The 21,690-nt window shown below is 36.9% G+C and overlaps 1 protein-coding gene and 1 long non-coding RNA gene across 2 annotated transcripts in view; one reads left to right on the top strand and one right to left on the bottom strand.

Moving 5' to 3' along the window:
• LOC134662750 (uncharacterized) overlaps nucleotides 1-21,690 on the bottom strand; it is a 64,307-nt gene that overhangs the window by 8,597 nt on the left and 34,020 nt on the right. The window contains exon 2 of the mRNA XM_063519034.1: nucleotides 3,568-3,713. Within this exon, the coding sequence (XP_063375104.1) occupies nucleotides 3,568-3,613 (46 nt within the window). The 5' untranslated portion in view covers nucleotides 3,614-3,713. The remainder of the gene's footprint in view (nucleotides 1-3,567; nucleotides 3,714-21,690) is intronic.
• The window catches only part of LOC134662858 (uncharacterized), a 310,694-nt gene that overhangs the window by 262,195 nt on the left and 26,809 nt on the right, over nucleotides 1-21,690 (top strand). The gene's annotated exons all lie outside the window — the stretch shown is intronic.

The following is a 21,690-nucleotide window of genomic DNA, read 5'->3' as shown; positions in this document are numbered from 1 at the left end:
CGCACGGAGGGTTCCGCACCATCAACAAAAAATACAACAAAACAAGCAAAAAAACGGTCACCCATCCAAGTACTGACCCCGCCCGACGTTGCTTAACTTCGGTCAAAAATCACGTTTGTTGTATGTGAGCCCCACTTAAGTCTTTATTTTATTCTGTTTTTAGTATTTGTTGTTATAGCGGCAACAGAAATACATCATCTGTGAAAATTTCAACTGTCTAGCTATCACGATTCGTGAGATACAGCCTGGTGACAGACGGACGGACGGACGGACGGACGGATGGACGGACGGACGGACGGACGGACAGCGGAGTCTTAGTAATAGGGTCCCGTTTTTACCCTTTGGGTACGGAACCCTAAAAAAAGGGCTACGTCTAACAGTTTTGAGTATAGTTTTAATAGTTTTGGTCACAGTATAAGTTGGAGTATTTTTGGACCAGTCAAATGACGGTACATACCTAATATACCTATACAGGCAATGCACTGGTATTTTTATTTAAATTTAGATTTGTCCCGAATTTGTAAGCCCTTATTATAATATATCCCCAACATAAATATGTATCACATATTAACCAAAACGGTCTTCAATATTGAATTACCAATTTAATTGCGCATTGGGGACTTCACCTTTAAATTTTTTCGCAGATGTATCAGGTTTCCTCACGATGTTTTCCTTCACCGAAAAGCAAGTGGTAAATATCTGGGGGCACGGCAGTGCCCCCGCCAAGTCGAGCGCGAAGCAAACACTGCCGTACCATCCTTTACTGGAACCATTTCGCCGCATTTTCAGGCCCCTATTTGAGAACCTCTGGATAAGACCAGAACGCAGAAAATTTCGTCATCCAGTAAGCTATAATCACATACTTAAAATCCAAAATTTCAAGTCTGTAGGTCATTTAGTTCCGAAGTTAAGCGAAAGCAAAGTTTCGCATTTATGACACTCATTCATTCACTCATGATCATCAGAATAGAATTGGTACTTCCCATAAACTCAGAGAGCTGAAATTTGGTACAGAGTTAGGGTTTAATGGCCACATAAAGGGTAAACCTAAAAATTATTGCAATATCAGTCACGTTTTAAAGATCTAAGAACTGCATAAGTAAGTTTGTAATCCCATATAAATATATGATATTACAAAGTTACTGTTGCAGTTCCTACAAATAGTAGGTAAAGTAAAGGTACACTACGATGTACGATGTGAGTATGAATGAAGATATGTTTAGTTATGATATGTGTATACATAGTATGGGTATGAGTACCTGAAAAGAAGGACTGCCTACAAAAAGAGATGAGATCCCATCAAAAACATTACATGTAAAAAGGTGCAAGTCTCGCAACGCTTTTACTACATAAAAGTTTTGAGATGTAATGTGAAACCAAGTCGGTTATTTTAATTAGTGCCAGGGGCTGTTAAAACCGTATCAATAAGATATCTTTAATTTGTAATACATATAATGACTTGGCAATCGCACATAATGCTTTACTCGTACCGTACTCGTAAATATGTGTAATGCTCAAACTGCAATTAGCGCTAGCGTTATGTTCAATTAGAATTATTTTTAATAGGTGACGATGATCCTTTGTCATTATGCAGCCGTGCGATGGCCAAGTCATTATACGTATTACAAATTAAAGATATCTTATTGATACGGTTTTAATACCCCCTGGCACTGATTAAAATAACCGACTTGGTTTCACATTACATCTCAAAACTTTTTTGTAGTAAAAGCGTTGCGAGACTTGCACCTTTTTACATCTAATGTTTTTGATGGGATCTGTATTACTTTGTTATATTAAGAGTGTAATTAAGCTACCTAACACGTATTTGTACCTATTTAAAATTCCGTACGTTAGCTAAAGTTGTGCAAAGTAGGTACAACTTGGTACAACATACATATGTACTTAGAATACCATACGGTAGTATAGTGGGTATATCTAAGTGGTGTTTCAGAGGCCAAAAGGTAACAAATTCAACAGGGATTGTGACTAGAGCACTTCCTTCCGGGCCATTTGCCAGCAAGTGGGTCGAGATAGTCTGCCTCAGATACGGATCGGGAACCTCAAGCGCTCTGATGTTTATACTTTCAATTACTTAACTCCAAACATTGTGTACCCACACATACTTGGAGCCAGGATATGTGATACCATTTCGTGGAGTACGCCTGTTTAACCTGTATAACAATTACGTCGTTTAGAAAGACCTTATCTCGGTACAATTCGTAAACATAATCTAATGTAATTGAAAACTGCCTAGATTGTACGCGTAGCTTACAAAAAGTGAGTAAAATCCATTAATAAAAATCCATTGTATACCAACTGCTCCTAGCATAATGTTAATATGTATATCAATACGTTTTTAACAAACATATTCCTAGCATTATTATCCTTTATTTTTTGGGTATATTTATAGTAGTAGGACCAAGCTACAGTGCTACATGAATTTATTGAAATTCAATAAAATGGGACTAAGGTGAAACGCGACTTATTTAATCTCTAATTGCATAAATATTCAGTTTTCATATATATTCGACTAGATTAATTAGCTTTTTTTCAGGCTGGAAGCTTACCTTCCCTGAAAATCTATCAGAAAATATATACATATTGTATGGTAAAAGCACTTTTATTTGCGATTCATATTTAATAATCGAAATATTGTTACTTGAATAAGGATACTCGCAATCTGGGCCATGTGAAATGTTTCGTGAATTATCGTTTTAATTAACACGTTAGCGTGCCAATTTACAACATGTTTATACCTACATTACCTACTGCAGTTTAATGGGTATTTTTTACATCATCATCACATCATATCCACCCTTTATTGCCAAAGTGCTGAGCAAAGGCCTCTTTTCTAATAGTACGCTACTTGTCCCGGTCCCGAGCTTATCTCGATCCAGAATTTTACATTTATATTAAACTAGCGACCCGCCCCGGCTTCACACGGGTAGTTCAAAACCTTTATAAATTATACATCAAAACCTTCCTCAAGAATCACTCTATTGATAGGTGAAAACCGCATGAAAATCCGTACAGTATTTTTTGAGTTTATCGCGAACATACAGACAGACAGACGCGGCAGGGGACTTTGTTTTATAATATGTATTAAAGTGTCTATTTAGGATTATGGCGACCCGAATCTATTAACCAATCCCGAGCCGATAAAATCGAACAAAGATTCGCACGCATTGTATTATGTTCGAACTTTAAACATGTAAGAGTCGGATTCAAATTAGGTATCAATCTATTTAATTAACACTTCCTTGTCGAATATACGAGTAGGTATCCATAGATCAGTTTTCGCATATGGTAATCGGACATAATTTGGCTCCGAGGTATCAGACGTACGAATGGAAATCAGACAGAAAGCATGAAACGGCATGAACGCCAGGAAGTGAAACAGAATTAGGTAACATGAGAATTCGATTGGAAACGTATCCAGTCTCGATACCGCTCGCGCTTAAATGAAACCAAATAAAATGAAAGCGGGCTGCAATAATAAACTTTTTTTGATCCAAATTAGTAGGTAAATTTGTGCCGTATGTTGTAGGAGAAGTAAAAAATACTTACATAAATGGGCGCTCACGCCAAAAAGAATAATGAGTCTGGGATCCATGGCGATGACAATAATGTATCTCAGAGTAGACGATCAACACAAAGTGACTTGTTTGTGATGTGATCTCATTTTGATACACTAACGTAACTTGTGGCGGTACCTGAAACAAAAATAATTGAAATTATTATATCAATTAGATGAAATGAATACGTAACCGTACCAAAAATAAGGTATATAATTCCTAAAAGGAATATATACCTAGCCTATTCAGCTAGTGATTTCTTATATCGTAAAACGGTTATGGTAAGACAGATCAAATCCATAACCGTTTCATAACAAGAAATGACTATTGTAAATAAAATCACAATACTGATATAATTATAAAAATGTCTTACAAACGTGAAAAAGCTAATGTCTTCGTAACTTAAGATGGCGTATATTTTTATATTCATATTAAATATTAATAAGGTAATAACGGTCACATACACACATATAGTACAGAAAATTTTTACTTTATTTCAGGGCTATATTTATACGTAAAAACATTAGTTGACCAAAAGCTGGCGGCGAACGATAACGCAAATTCGATACGTCCTCTAGCCGCAAAAACATACAAGTAGATGTGTTGAACAATAACAATTATAGAGGCAGTGAACAATTGGGCAAACATGTTAAATTTAAAATCGGTATCGGTTTTGTGCAACGGATTGTTTGCCCGAACAAATGGGAGAGACCGCGGACCGTTTTGCATATGGACTGATTATATTGTCCATTTAAAGTGGACCTGATGGTAATGCACCTGTTCATTTTCTCGTATGGATAAATAAAGAGGTCTTTTTTGCAACGGCCAAATATCTGGTTGTAGGATTTGACAACATTGTGGTACGAGTAGGTATTGAAAACCACACACATAATACCTAGTACCTACATACAGTTTAACAGTTACTTACGGTCTTAATATTATATAATCAATAATTACTTTGACTTTCTATTAAGAATGATTACCTTAATACAATGGATTAAGGCAAATAAATGTATACATATTTATGAACTCAATTGTACAGAAAGTAATTACAGTACATAGTTATAAAAGCTCCTTACCGTTTCTCGCGGCATTACCATTTCAGATAATGTAATGGACCCTATAATGGACGTGGAACCGGTAATGGGACATAAAACCACAAATCCTCTAAAATAAGTATCTAAAAGTAGTTTATGAACACTGGCAATATTTTACCATAAATAAGAGTCATAGAGCTGTTTAAGTTTGAATTTTTATTAATTTCGGTTACTTTTTAAGAAATTGGCGTCAACCCAAAAGTTGTCGTGTCACCGAAAAATATAACTAGTAAGAATTCTTAACAACTTCGCTAAGAGAGGTGAGTTCATATATTAAATTGTAATTAATTATAACTTGGTGTAAACTAGAATGTGTTTTGTTAATTGCATTTACCATGAAATAAGGTATACAACACACTATTTTGTATCTCTAGAGATGTATAAAAAATAATGGTATTTTGCCCAATCCCATTATAGGAGCTCTAAAACTGCATACCTCCTATGATGGGATAACTTACAATTTACATAATGATGCTTGCCATGGCGTAATTTCATGTTTAAATAATACAGAAGTAGGTATAATGTAGTTACGAACTATGTCAGGAAGTCTTCTCGGACTTCGGATATAGTATTTTATGCAACCGTTGTTTAAGAGGGGTCAAAAAAGGCGAGTGGCGTGAAGCCGAAAATTGTTAATAAAGACGCCACGAGTATTTTTTGACACAGTTAAACAACGTTGCATACAATACTTTTTCTACGACCAAGCACTTACTTTGAAATGCAATGAAATAATAATAAGAATAGATGATGATGATTGTTTAATGTCCTAATGTGATAGGTTGTTCAGTGCGTGGGATTCTTAAGGGGAACGAAAATTTTATTATTTTTGCGCCACGACGCACGGTTTAGGAGATACAGCCTTATAAATATATATATATATTTTTTTGTTTTTTTTTTAATATTAATTAGGGGTTTCTTACAGAGGAATGAACATTTTATTATTTTTGCGCTACGACGCACGGTTTAGGAGATGTAACCCATAAACATTTTTCTTTCTTTTTTTTTTATTTTGTTTTGTTTTTCGTGTTTTTTTAAATATTACTTTGGGGTTTCAAAGGGAAACGAAAATTTGATTATTTTTGCGCTACGACGCACGGTTTAGGAGATACAGCCCTATAAAGATGAAAACTGATGATGATGATGATGATGTGACCAAAACATTTCTATGGTTCACTCATCTGGCAGAAATGACAATTAAAATTAGGTTGGCAACAATGTATTCCATACAATATTTTTTAAGTGGTGATTACACGAAGTATCGTTAAAGTGCCAAAAAGATACTGCGTGTATGCACAAATACTTTTTTGGGGAATAGACTAAAGACTTGTCTTGACAACTATAAGAGAGGGGTTTAAAGGTGTGTGCACGACCCTTTAAATGACAAATAAAAGTACGGGAGTAGAAAAAATTAATATCGTTTTTACAAAATTTTATTTAACATGCCTGTTAGTTAGTGTGGTTCAAATCTTGGAAGTTGAATTTGAGCCACTTTCGGATTTCCGATTGAGTTGAAATTTTGGATACGTAAGCAAATCGGATGACAATGCAATATTATGATAACATGGACCTGATCTCATGATGGAGACAGGAGGTGGCCATGGGAACTCTGTAATAAACGCAACCTTATTGTGTTTGGGTTTGTTAGAATTGTCTTGATGAGTATTAGTTGGCTGTGAAAAGAAAAATACATTCTTACATAAAAGCTTATACCAAATATGACTAATAACTAGTTTTTTGCCAAAAATTTATTCCCTGTTCCAATATCTTATACTGATAGGGTATGTCCATTATAGGGGGCCCATTACTGGATCCACGTCCATTACCGGGGTACCATTACTGGAGCTTTGGTGTCCATGACTGGAGAAAAAAGGCATAGTTTTAATTTGTAAATTATGTGGAAACTAATTGCAGTATCTTTGATATAACACGCCTGAAACATAAAAGATGGATAGGATTTTCATCTTTAAACACGCTAAGCGGTAGAACTTTTGCCGGTATCAGGGAAATATCACAAATACTCCAAATTTCCTCTTAAATGTCCCATGACTGGTGCTGTTACTATAGTTACCTATGTGGCGGTCCTTTCCCTTTAGTCTAAGTCAATACATCAATAATAAATAAAAATTAAGCACAACAGCAGCGTCTACCGACTAAGACCACAGTTGACTATAGGCTTACAGTTCCACAAAGAAGATCTACAAATAATTGATTCAATATTTAGGAGCAGGGGCTATCATCGCATGCTTGAATCTATGGGCCCGATTCTGATTTTGAAATAGACATCTACTAGATATCTTTTAGACATCACCAAGATACGATAACGATATTTTTAAGATATAGCCTGTCAAATTTGACATTTCCGCAATTCTGGAGATACGCTTGAACGATTTTCTCAATGTCTAAAACGTCTCGTTATGTATTTTTAGATCTCAAAACGGTTTTGAAACGATCTTAAAACGATAATTTAACGTAAAAGTGAAATTGGTTGCCCGAATTGAGCTGCAAAAGATATCTAGTTGAAATCTAAACTAGTTGGTATCTAGTACATATCGTATCGTTCTCTTCTCTAGAACGGATCTTGTTTTCCGAATACCGCGGTATCTATCAGGAATGCCAATAGACCAGGTACACATACGCGGCATTATTTTGCTCCGAGATGTGTTGGGTAGTATATTGAATTCGCGACGCTCGGCTATCCGCATAGCTGTGCGTTACGAGTAAGTAATTATTTTACGCCACTCCGTGTCATCCCCAGTTCCATTTTTTCTTCCGGCGTGTTGATGCTCGGGCGAAATAATAAAAGGTAAAGACGAGAACCTTAGCCCTCTTTTGTAAGATGTTCTATTTTGTTTTCAATTATCGACCGATAAAACAGAACAGGTTCTGAATGTTCTGATGGAACATTTTGTTGATAGATGTCTCGCGATTATTTTTTTTCGCTTCCGGGCCATACTGGTGCTCACGCACTCAGCTGGTATTTATTTACTTACATGGCTTTGGCAGTTGCACATCAACTTATAAATAATATCTCCACATTCACTGCATTAAAAAGTAGCTTCAGAAATATCATTTACCAACTATTTGTCGTATAAAATGTACATTTGTCTCAAACTAGGGCGCTCAATGTAAGGTCCCGATGTCTCATGCAATTACCACTCGCGTCCATTTGTTGACTTATCACTCCTGCAGGCGACAGCTTCAATTGTATCTGGCGTGTTGGCGACACACTCAAGCGTCTACATTTGTACGTATAGAACCTCGTCAAGCCGAATTTCTGTGTAGATTGGCATCTATTGTTCAAAGTCCAGTCTGGCATAGCGGAGCGCATTTGAATGCTTACTAAGTTCCGATTGTAGGCAGTAGTCGCATCACTGGAGTACAGAAATGTATGCAGGGAAATTCTACGGACGTCACATTCTATTCAGCCTGAGCCCATGAATCGTTAGGCAAAGAGATTAGGATGATAGCTTCCATGAATATTATTGTTCTGCTTTTGAAATAAAAATGACACTACCTAAGAAAAGAAGATATGTTCTAACCTGGCATGACTTGATCTGATATAGGTACCTATGCTACTTTGAAGTATTTCAATGGTGTATGTCAGGGAATTTACATACCTACCTTTTAACTTGGCTGGACTGTGCATGACAGGAAAGAGTTTCTTAGGTGCCTGAGACGTATTTCTATCAGGCAAATTCGAGTTTTAGTTATAATCTGTTACCAATATATGATACTGATCTAATAACTAAAACCCGTATTGGGCTGTATATTTGCAAATCTGTTTGCGCCACCTCTGATACCTACTCCCTGCAGCTGTCAACAGTGTGCCCCATCGAGCCATCGACACGTGAAGGAGCTTTGTGCGGTCTTATGACGCGTGTGTGCGTGAATGGGCGACTGTTTGCCAGGGAGATGGCCGCGATGTTTGTGGCGGCTGGCGGCCGTCTGGAACTATTAAGCCGATGCTCGCGTTACAGTAGGTAAAGACAGAAAAAACAGCAAGGACCAAATGGACTCGCATATTTCCAATAGGTAATGTATTTGTTGCGTAACACTTAATTTGACATGCTCCAACAGTTTATTTATTTCATAGTAATAAACTAATAAATAACCTACAGTATAAATTATTATTACAAGCAGAGCGTAGATACTTGCAATATATACGTATGAAGCGAAGAACTTTTATTTCACAAGAATAACTACGCTGTCACCGCTATTTTACTGAGGGTGAATTGAATTGGATCGAAGTCGATTGTATTTGCCGACGCTACCGGATCCGGCTGCCGGTTCATCCCTCTATTCAAACAACATTTAATGAGGTGGCCCGGCTGAAAGACTGCGACTCTTATGGTACCGCTCTTTGTTCATACAAATTATCTGTGTATTTGCAGCACTGTGACCACACATTTTTACAACTACATACATAAAATTATATAATTGCAAAATCTACTTATAGAGTGACGTAAAATATAGATTCTTTTTTGTACTAGGACTAGGTTTTTTTACGAGATACAAACTTAAACTTTAAATAAATAATTACGTACCAATAAAGTGTACTAAAAACATAAGGTGCGAAAATATAAAGACTACCTCGAAAAAGACGTACTGTATATATTATATGCTATGTGTAGGTATATCTACCTAAAAGAGCTAAAATCTCTATACCTATCTATTATTTACACATACGATTTCGAAGAAAAATAACATGGTAACTTACGCGGGACAGTGCAAATGTAGCAAAAGTCAGTAGTATGTAAATATTGGAAGACCCGCTGTAGATAAACTGAAGACGAATGTTGTCCGGTAATTTATGTTAGCAGATCCGCGCCTATTGCCTTGGACAAACAACATGTCCGCTCGAGACCAAATTTATATTCCAAGTTTTAGCGGACCGGAGCTACCCGCGGAAAGGAAACATCCCGTGCCCGCATAACATAACAACAACAAACTATGAAAAACGCTGGAGTGTCCATCAAATCTGGAGTTCGTCCGACTGTTTCTTTTCAAAAAACATTTCCTTTGCAACTTAACTAGACGGAGCCCCGCTTCGCGGGGCTCCTATTTCTGAGCGGTTTGCCCTTCGGGCATCTGAAGCTACCTAACGAACCTAACCTACCTAGCTATTGATTTAGTGAGACGTCCGTGAAAACATTACACTTTGGGGAAAAAAGCGTAGGTAGGTAAGTAGGTTAGGTTCGTTAGGTAGCTTCAGATGCCCGAAGGGCAAACCGCCCAGAAATAGGAGCCCCGCGAAGCGGGGCTCCGTCTATTTAAGTTGTGAAGAAAATGTTTTGGAAAAGAAACACATGAAGTGCGGTGGGACCATGGTAAAAATAAATTAAATTGCAAACATTGTCAAACTCCGGTTACGTAGGCGACCGAAAGAATGGTCACTCTACAATTTAAATAGTAGATACGATGCGGCTAAACGTAGGCCGCCTTATTGAAGAACGTATCGTAATGACAATCCGGCTAATCGTCGAACCGCCGCATTTCAAAACGCCCCTGTTTTGTAAAACGGCTAGCCGTAATGTAATACGGCGGATTATACAATCTGACTACGACATACATATATCTAACGTGCGCGACCGAGGCTACCGAAACATTATGCTAAGCAAACAAGGCGTATAGGCGACGAGGACGCGACCGTGCCGCAGTTTTGGCTGCATCCCAGACACGTTTTGCATTTTATTCAAAACGTTGACTTGAAGGACAAAGTTTTATTATTTTACTACTGTGACGTGATTCGAATGCACCTGAGCCGTCAGCGCTGGTACCTACGTCTCGGCCGGATTCCCGCTAGTAGCGTATGTATCATAGCATTTCAGTGGAGGAAAATTAAATCGATAAAAGCAGGTACATAATAACTAAGTCTATAAGTAAAAAAAAGCTTGTAAAATAAATCAAGGGATGTTATAAAAATATTATAATCTAGGTCGTCTTTATCGTAGAGCTTTTTCAGATCATAATACGGTTGCCAAAACATGTGAATAGCAATCTTGAAACATCTCTTTAGTAGGTAAGTTCATCGATTCGAAATCTAATAAAACAACTTTCGCTCGAGAATAAAAAAACCGAACATATAGGTAGATAGGGTCTAAAAACATTTGTAGCTCTTTTTGCACAAATCTATTAACATGAAAATGATGCTTATAAATGTATAATTTTATTTTTGATCGAACTTATTGATTACTTTTTACGAAAATAAAACTGGTTGATTAAAATGTATTTTACAACCTAAATGAGTTTTCTGGAGTCGTTTTAAGGTCATATTGTATGCTTGAAATGGGCAACTGTTGATTCGATATCTCCTGTATATGATATCTTATGTACACAGTTAACAATTAATAAATACTTTACTTTACTTTTGTTAAAGCTAACTAAAAATAACAATTCAAAAACAATAATATTCGCGTTCGCGGGCACGTATGTACGGCCGCCTGCTCAGTGCACAGCGAGTTGCGTTCAGAGAAGGGCCTAGGGGAATCCGAAATTCGCAAATTGCGGGGATTTTTCTCTTTTGCTCCAAAAAAATGCGTAATTAGAGTGACAGAGAAAGATGCCCGCAATTTACGAACTTTCACGGTTATAGCCCTGAACTCACGGTCCCTGGCAAATAACTGAATAACATTAGGAATGCAAGGCAATTTGGCTATAATACCGTCGAAGCTCCAGGCTGTGTGGTGTGTGGTTGACTGGTTGGTATGAAAACGTGATCGGGCACTTTGGGCGCTGCCGTAAACGGCAAAGGTTAACGTTCCAAAAGGTACTGTTCAATAGTTAACATATTTATTTATTTATTAAACAAGTAAAACGTACAAAACACGGACTTGCATTCAAAACCAGAGGCATTCTCTACCAGTCAATCACTGGGCCAAACAGAAACATAAGTACAAATACTAGCCTGGAATTTACACACATATATTATCTTATATGTCAATATATTTATATTTAATTACAATGTCAACTACATGTAAATGTGTGCATGTACATATCTCGCCGCCTATACAGTTCATCCGTTGAAGCTAGGAGCACCTTACTCTTCATCATCATCATATCAGAAGTCATCATATCACCGAAAGACCGCTGGACATAGGCAATCCCGCAAACAGGTGGTGTTCTGCCCTGAATTTTGATCGCTGATCTTTATTGTCTTGATTTTATAGCCTTTTTTGCGGGTCTAATCTGATTGCATCCCCGTGATCCCGTTCGTGATTTCAACTTTGTGCCCCGGTGGTTACCAGAAATACAGTATTATAGGAATACAGCATTATATGTCTTATGAATACTGGGGCTGCCCCAGTTTCGAGCATTTCGAGCAACATCTCGTTGTGCCCTAGCTTTCTTCCTTTCATTCAGTTCTATTTAAAATAATTGAAAGCTAAATACCTACTAGATAAAATAATGATAAATGTATATTTTTATTTATTTATTTTTTATTCAATTCCTGCTGAATATATCTAGATAAAACACACACAATGCAGTACCTGCGTACAGTTGTCCGAAACCGATTTTCATTTTAGACATTCGACCACATCTCATTCAAATGCAAATCCATTATGCGCACCACGAAACGTCCAATACGTACGTTTTACATATGCGCAATGAATATTAAAATAACATAAAGGGATGTTTCATATGGCATTGGTAAATTGACAAATGAAATCGGCAATGAATAAAATAAATATAAAATACAGTTTCGATTTTTTGCTGTCGTACAAACACATCGTCAAATTTCATCGTTATATTTTATCTATATGAAAATAGTCTCATGTATAAAATGAAGTTAGAACTTGTCTATAATCAAAATGATGGGGATGAACCCCTAAATCAGTTAAAGGAAAATGTGTGGATTTTTCCCCACAAGAGGAAAAGCTGCGCCCAGCTGTGGAACCTAATATGTGGCCTGGTGGTTTGATTGATGTATGGTTAATCGATCAGTCTCTTAGTGAGTACCTAAATTAACAAGTTACCTACCTAAACCTCTCATATTTCTAAATAAGTTGCAACGTCTAATAATTGAAGGGCGTGAACAATAATTCATATTAATCAGAAACACAATCCATGCATTTGCTGAATTACCCAACAAAGCCTTGCCGGTAACTTCCTTAACACGAATCAGTTAAAATGCTATTCCTTGGGTTATTTCGTAAGGTTGAGCTGGGCCCGAGGCATTTGATCGGCGCGGCATGAGTCACTCCACGAGGGCGCGCCTCCGACGGTTCGCCCGATAACAACAATGGATCCTAACTGCCAGCCGAAAGGTTATCACCGAACCTCCCACGTTACCGTAGTACATCGCTACGTAATGAACTCAGGATTTACGCCAGTTTGTCAGGCAATTATAAGTCTGATTAACAGCTTTAATTTGGGTCAGTGAAGCATTTAATTAATATTTGATGTCGCATTGTACCTAATTAGCCATAATAATATGTTGGTATTAGGACTATATTGTAAAATGTAATCCAAAACTGTAATACTAAACATATAATAATAAACAATATGTATGAGAAATTTCATTGCTATTTGAAATAATATACGTACCTAAGCTTTTTTTAGTACACTGGCGATGGCTTAGTACTATGGGATCATAGAAAACATAGACGACCACTATCGTGAAATGATGATACGTCCAGGAATATCATGATCTGGTGGATTCTACGATCGGCCGTCGAAAAATAGAAGTGCGAGTCTCACTCTAAGCTATATTTTTTAATAGCTGCAATTAGGTATAAATATTAAGATTTATAGGTGCAATAACAGCTTATGTGTAATTTTGTAAGCACAGGGTCGTCCTTAAGCGTGTAGCCAGGCTGGTAGGTGAGGCAGAGAATGTTTGCGCGATCTCCTTGTTCCCCATTGTCCGCGGTTAAGCGGCGACAGAAGCATCTCCGACATCTGCCTGCCATTGTTAGACGCGATCGATGTTCGTACAAAGGGCAGGGGAAAATTGTTTGTCGAAAAATTTATTACAGGGCACATCGCGTCGCGGGATACATATTCCACTCATTGGGGTATATAACAAGAGACGACATCTCGAACAAAATGTTTCCGCACCTCAGAGAAGTGCATGCACTTCTTTGATTTTAGTACGTCACCGACCACTGACGAGATGCCACACATGTACAGAAAATTAAAAAAAAAATGTCTTCGTGCGTGTTAAAAAGTTGCAACAATAGCACAAGAAAAAGTATTGTATGCAACGTTGTTTAACTGAGTCAAAAAATACTCATGGCGTCTTTATTAACCATTTTCGGCTTCGCATTTCGGCCACCCATGAATGATCGGGCCCGGCGGATAAAACGCTGGTCCTGGTTCTGCGAATGTATACAATCATCTCTTGATGAACGAATGGAAGTTTTGCGATGTGGACGTAGTACGTACATTCGAATGGAATTTTCGAACTTTGAGTAACGGACATGTACCATTTTGCAAACTTTGTACTATTCCTAATTTTATGGGTGGGTTGAATATGTGTTGAATATGTATCAGTCTAGACGTTTACGCTATAAAATATTAACGACCCATTTAAATTTTCTCTTGTAAAATGGCAGTCTAACGAATTGTTGAGATTAATTCTGCTTATAGGCGACAAAGGCGCTTTGTTCACATCCTCTCCCTGTTAGTTGTTTTGACTCGGTAGCGCGCTAGCTACAATGTTTATTTCAAAGCTTTTAGGATAAAGTTTCTGGAATACCTAAACGAATAATACATATGTCCATCCATTGCGCAAACAGTAAACACAAACAACTCTAAACAAAACAAACCCTCATTATTAATTAAAATCTGAAATCCTAACACTGCTGACATAACGGACATTACCATTATTACTTTACTTACTTACTAATTTATGCTTGCTGGACTTATACTTTATGATTCTACTGAGCGTAATTCGCACATTGCTTTTTTTATGGAGTTATCTTCATCAGAGAAGAAATAGTGTTAAACTTTCGTAATTACTAGTAGTAAGAATTGACAGAAATGTAAACAGTAAACTGTACCTAAGATACATAAATACTGGGCCAGTTATTTTAGCCAACGTCTGTACTTTAAAACGGAATATACATTTAATATTTGAATGGAATTTTGAAATTTAGATTGTTACAGGGACGACGTTACTAATGGATGAATAATGCTGTATATTTTGGGCGCCATAATGGAATCTCAAATATAGTCACTCGGGAACAATTCGGATTTATTACTGAGGGCCCGATTCTGATTTTGAAATAGAAATCTTTTAGACATCACCAAGATACGATAACGATATGTTTAAGATCTAAACTGTCAAATTTGACATTTGCGCGATTCTGGAGATACTCTTGAACGATTTTAAAAAGATATGACTTAGAGATCCAATTCACATCTAATAGATATCTGACTCTACCTAACGTAAAAGTGACATATTGGTTGCCCGAATTGCGCTGCAAAAGAGAACTAGTTGAAATCTAAACTATAACGTACCTATCTAGAATGAATCTAGTACGTGTCGTCTTTTGTGAATATCTTGAAGTTCGAATACGGCAGTCTGTGTGGCCGTCGTTGGCCTTTCAGGACGGGTATTATGTACGACGATGACGTCAGTAACACAGACAGTGTGTTTAAATGACAAACTCATCAAGCGCAATTAATCTGGTATAGGGTGACATAGCCCGATTAAGGATCAGATTTCAGATTTTAACTAGAGGAAAGCGAAATGAAACGGGTGACATGTTCTTATCTTAAGGCAACATTTTGTAATAATAATAGTTAGTAGTTCTTACCCCGCTTGTTTAAGACAAATAAGATGCAATAGTTCACTTGAAAAAAAAGAAACTTTTTTAGCTAATCGAATAATTGACATAATATTTGACGTGTAGACCATTTTTGGTGTTATTATTTTCGTAAAAATGTTTCTATATAATTAATAAAACTATGCATGTATTTGATTTTTTTTTAACGAAATGAGTATCATACGTCTTTCTTGATCACGCCACTGAGTAATAAAAACTTGAGATGTAAGAGTAAGTGCAGAAACGAAGTTTTTTTTACTCCGTCTTGTCCCCTAAATATATTCCGTCTTGACCTCCTCTGCTCTATAAAGCGTCCATGGTACAGTCGAGTTCATAGATATGTATACATTTCTTCACCTCAATAAGGTAAAAAAATGTATACATATTTATGAACTCGACTGTACATACCTACATAAATTCACAAAACTTGTGGCACGCATATTCCCATATTGTATTAATTCTAGAATCAGTATTCAAAATAATTTAATAACAAGGTCATTACTGCTGTGATATCGTCTAGTACCCACACGGGACACAAATTAACTTAATCTGGATGACGCGGATATTCCTTTGAACAAATATTTAGACAGGCATTGAGGTACGTCAACAAACTGTTACAGTGTTACACGTAGATTGTATGATATGAATTACGAGGGGCGTTCAAAATATTCTCGGTATTGATATCTTACAACCTCTTCTAAAATTTCTTTCGTTACTGGCCGCTAAGGTTTATTCATTGACATTAAAAAAAAGTATAATTCGAAGCGAGATGTTCTTTTGTTTTTCTGCAATTGCTGAACAAACATGAACATCATGTGGGAATTGACAATGTTAACTAAATTAGAACATCGATGCGTGATAAAATTCTTGACAAAACAGGGTAAAAATCAAAAAACCATAAAAGAGGAAATGGATTGTGTTTACCGTGAGTCTGCTCCTTCTTTATCTACCATTCAAAAGTGGTCAAGCGAGTTTAAACGTGGAAGGGAGAGTGTTGAAGACGACCCTAGACCTGGCCGGCCTGTAGTAGCTACTTCACAAGAAAATATTGATAAAGTGGAAAAACTTATATTGGAAGATGGTCGAGTGAAGGTAAAATCTATAGCACAAGTAACCAATCTCTCTATTGGTACCGTACATGATATTATCCATGACCATCTTAATATGTCAAAAGTAAGTGCAAGATGGGTTCCGCGAATGCTGACTCGGCTTCAAAAAGACATGCGTGTAGCTTGTTGTTCCGATTTTATTGACCTGTGCGGTGAAAATCCTGATGAGGTGCTGCAAAGAATAGTTACTGGAGATGAAACCTGGGTTCATCATTATGACCCAGAGAGTAAACAAGAGTCCATGCAGTGGCACATTAAGGGTTCAGCTCATCCCAAGAAGTTCAAGGTCATCCCTTCAGCTGGCAAGGTCATGGCCACGATATTTTGGGATTGTGAAGGAGTATTACTGATCGATTATAAAGAAAAAGGTGTAAATATTACAGGACAGTACTACGCTAACATTCTACGTCAATTAAAGGATGCAATCAAAGAAAAGAGGCGAGGAAAGTTAACCAAAGGTGTTATGCTTCTGCATGACAACGCCCCCGTCCATACTGCTCATATTGCCAAGGCAGCTATTGTTGAATGTGGGTTTGAAACTGTTACTCACCCACCGTATAGTCCGGACTTAGCCCCCAGCGACTTCTTTTTGTTCCCCAATCTTAAAAAGGATCTGCGTGGAAATAAATTTTCCGATGATGAAGCATTGAAGGCGGCAGTGGAGGAGCATTTTTACACCAAAGATAAAAAATATTTTTATGCAGGATTAAAAAAAATAATTGATCGATCTTTTAAGTGTATGAACATAGGGGGGGAGTATATTGAAAAATAAAAATATCAAACTTTTCGTACTTGTTTGTTTTCATTCTCATACCGAGAATATTTTGAACACCCCTCGTATGTAATATTATTCAATTCGATCGACCACCTCTAATAATTTCAAGAATAGATATCTTAAGCATCATAACAATTGAAGATCAATCGAAAAAGCCCCTCAATAAAGAAAAAAAAAAGAAAAAAACAATTGAAGAAAAAAAAAGCACTAACGATGTCCCTTACACAATATGCTATCCACTTTAAACTTTAAGTGTAAATCGGCTGCCAAAAATATTGTACAAATGAAATCAAATGAAAGCATACCAACATAAATTGAATCGAACTACATAAAAAATGTATTTGAATTTTTATAATTTGTTTAATTCAGTGGTTAAATCCAATGTCTAATAATTCCCGAATTTATTAAATCCCACTACAAATTATTGTTTTATTTTCTGTGCGTATTTTCTTATTTTCTCTTGGTTGATGGTTTGTTATCGACAATTGCAGCGACGGAAAATATTTAGATGAAACTCTCAAAACATTGATGACTTCGAAAAACGACCTATATAACTGACTCTTATCTGACACATAGAGTCAGATCATGAGATCACGCTAAGTTTGTCCAAAGTTAGCGTGGTCAGAGTTTATCACAGTCAGTTATTCCTTCTGCAAAAATATAGCAAACACACAAAGTTGTGATTGGTCGATAAACATTTTGATTGGCTAAAATATAATTCTATATGCCAAACATCTTGCGTGGCATTTCAATATTTGGCGTTGTCAAATTGCGCGCTGTACTTACAGTTGAGTCGCTCGCGGCAGAAAAAACGTGGGGTCTTTTTTGAGCTCGAGTCGGATTTCTATTTATTCTAGTTCGTTGGAAAATTGAATCGATGTCTAAAAATTGATGAAAGATAAAAATCAGGAGGCAGTTTCTGATTTACCAATTTGTTAAGGGGCTACCCCACGCCAATGACCTTCGATCTGAATCCCTTAGTTTTCTAAAGTTTTTTGTAGCATATCATATTAACAGCAACGGCTTTAAGCAATGTAGTATCCCATATTTACTTCAAAGTTCATTGTCTTCGAGATATTTGGCATCAAAGTTGGACAATTTTAGGCTAAAAAACTAGTTTTCTGGCCATAACTTTTGTGTTAATTAGTTTAAAATTAAAACCGTAGACACATTTTTCGAGACGTCAAAGACAAACCCAAATATGTAGATTTCGTACATGTAAGATCCTTCACAGCAAACTAGATACGGAAAAAGTGTTTTTTTAGACAATGTTTAATTAATTCATAAAAAATTATGTATTCATTTCTTTCAAAATCCGGTAGACCAAAACGGAGATAAAAGATTGAAGAACCGATAACCGTTTGTCTTATAATTATATCTGTAGTGCAAAAAAAGGAGATACGATTCAAAACTTGTCATGAATCGATGAAAACCTCGGGTAGCCCCTTAATGACACGTGTTATTAACAAATTGGTAAATCTCAAGATTATATTGTGCACCAATAAGCACGAGCAAGATGTTTAATGAGTTTAATGACATGACTTTCAGTGTATCTCGCTCGCAGCAATCAGCGTCGGTTATCGTCAAGTTCGTATCAAACCCGTAACAAAGTGTTAAATCAGAATAGGCCTCAAGTTTTCCGTGGGATTAGTTGAAGTTAAATACATTATTTCAGCTTGATTTGGGCATGGTGCAGTACGGGTTGTAGGTTAGTTAGGCATGATGCGAACATGAGATAACTCGAAATGCATATCATGCGACGGCGACGTCAGACATTGTTGTCAACAGCAAAAATCGATTAACCGCGTGCAATGTGAACGTGTTAAAAATAATATAGAAGAGGTAAAGTTTCTTTTTTTTTCTGGAAGTAAGATAACTATACTAATTTTGTGTAATCTTTTATGTTCTGTGGCCGTGATGGAAGCTTGCTGGGTAATTTGGGCTAATCGACACTCATATGCTGATGCACATTCGAGCTGGATAATCCCTATTGCATACCGAGCACAAGCGATTCGAACGCTGAAAAGAACCCGTATAAAATGAGCTTTCCGATCTCGCGTTCTAAAGTCATCTCATGGTGACTGTTACACTGGTTTTTCTCAGCGTCTAACTCGCGAAGCAATGGAATTACGTATACACTATGAAGATATTCCGTGTTATTGATCAAAATTATCGTAAACTGGCACTACAATTGTAAGTTAATGTGCGTTAACCTGCCGACCCCTTCAATTATTACCGGCGGTTAAGGTTTTGTATTTGGCACGAGGTAATTTAGACTAAAAACTGTATACCTATGTTTAGTTATAAATCATGAACAATGAATAATATATTCCACGCATACCAAGGTGTATCAAGATGATATCATTAAGAGATTTTCAACACGTATTCACATTTTATTATTCCAAAAGTTAAAAAATATTTACTATTTAACTGTTTTTACTCGAAGAATCGTTTGAGGGGTTGTATTTTTGTTAAGTACAAGTAACCACTGGGTACCTAATATGTAAATTGAATGACAATAAATACCGTTTGAAACGTCTCCATGCACATGTTAACTGCAGTACCTACCTATGTAAATAATTCAATTTAAAAATATATTTTTGCCCGAAACTTATAATTATAACATAATTTATAAGAACATTCGTTGTGCGACTGGTTAGCATAACAGCTATGTTTTTTAATTTACACTTCTAAAAAATAATTCGTGCGTGTAATATAACCACTGAAACTGAAGTACCAACTACGCATATCACCCAGGTACAACGTACGTTCGTACGTATTCATTCATAGGCACAACATGAAAGTCACGTTCGGGTTTCATTTGCGGCTCGCACGTGTATCGGTCTATTGGTTCGAGTCGGCAAGAGCACTCGTTGCCTGCGCTTGCGGTCCGTGTACTTCTCATTCAAATAAGCCAGTTTATCCTCCGGGTCTACATTCGGTAACAAAAATTCAGTACCATTAAAATCAAATTATTATCATTGCATCGCAGTCGTACACATGTGGCTCTGCTTAAGAGCGAGCGGTGTAAATGATCAATACCTTATCAGTATCATTTTAAGCTGTTGTATTCTCGCTGTGATTGGACCTAACGTTGTTTATTCGCCGCTATCCCAAACTCCAGTACTGGAATATCGCTAGTATCGCTCACTCATCCACCTAAGAGGTACTTACATTTCATTCACTTTATAATGAGAGCCAATGGTTGGTCATTTACCTATCAGCAAATAGGTACTGAACAAGTACCCTTAGTACCACCTAATCTACCTACTGTTTTTATCGTAAAAAATGTTAAATTTCTAGATGTTTGCGAATAATCCAGATCGCCTTTGGAGATGTTTAATCTGTTAAATGTAAAATTTAGGTTACACTTTCCTACTATTAATTAGGTGTAAAATGCACAAGCTGATTTAGTTGATGTGGTTCGGATTATAATCAGATAGAAACGTAAACAAACTTTTCGCGCCACGTGACTGGCATCGGAATTCCGGGACGATTCTAATTTCACGGCGTGACTAAGAGATCTCCTCATTTTCCTGACGGTTGCGGATATTTTCAATTTTCCCAACGGTGGCTCCTTTTTATTAGTTGTTGTTTTGTCTTGAATACTAATCGGAAGCGAATTAACATTCACGTGACATCTTCCTTTGTTTATCGGGAACGCGCTGTAAGCTATAGGTGCCGCAATTCGAACGCCATTACTTAAGTACAGGGACAAGGTAAAAATTAAATGTTTCAACTTAGTTTCTATAACTTATTTGTTTTGTGCATGAAGTAGTCTCACCTATTATCCTGTGCATTGAATAAACCAATCTTGTAGGTTAGTATGTAACAATGCAAAACAGACGGTTTTCAGTAATTTATTGTCATCCGATAATCTCATATAGTTTCAAACGGCTTCAGTAACTAGGTGTAGGTAATAAACGACCGTTGACCTTATGGAGCTAGCTTACCTTAACTCGCGCATGTCAGGGAGAGTGAACAGTATCGATGTAACGAGTATAATAGGCGGATCATTAATCCATCCTCGCAATTTTAATTAACCCGGGATTATGACAGCCACCTACACTATGAACACATACAACATTTGTTTACTACATGATACCAGAACTGTGTAGGTATGTTTCCTCGATGCGTTTTTAGGGTTCCGTAGCCAAATGGCAAAAAACGGAACCCTTATAGATTCGTCATGTCTGTCTGTCTGTCTGTCTGTCCGTTTGTCCGTCTGTCCGTCTGTCCGTCTGTCCGTCTGTCTGTCCGTCCGTATGTCACAGCCACTTTTCTCCGAAACTATAAGAACTATACTGTTGAAACTTGGTAAGTAGATGTATTCTGTGAACCGCATTAAGATTTTCACACAAAAAT

This window comes from Cydia amplana, chromosome 3 (assembly GCF_948474715.1).
Source record: "Cydia amplana chromosome 3, ilCydAmpl1.1, whole genome shotgun sequence".
Taxonomy (NCBI): Eukaryota; Metazoa; Arthropoda; class Insecta; order Lepidoptera; family Tortricidae; genus Cydia; species Cydia amplana.
The sequence above is the reverse complement of the archived record's forward strand: the minus strand, read 5'-3'. Positions and strand labels throughout refer to the sequence as shown.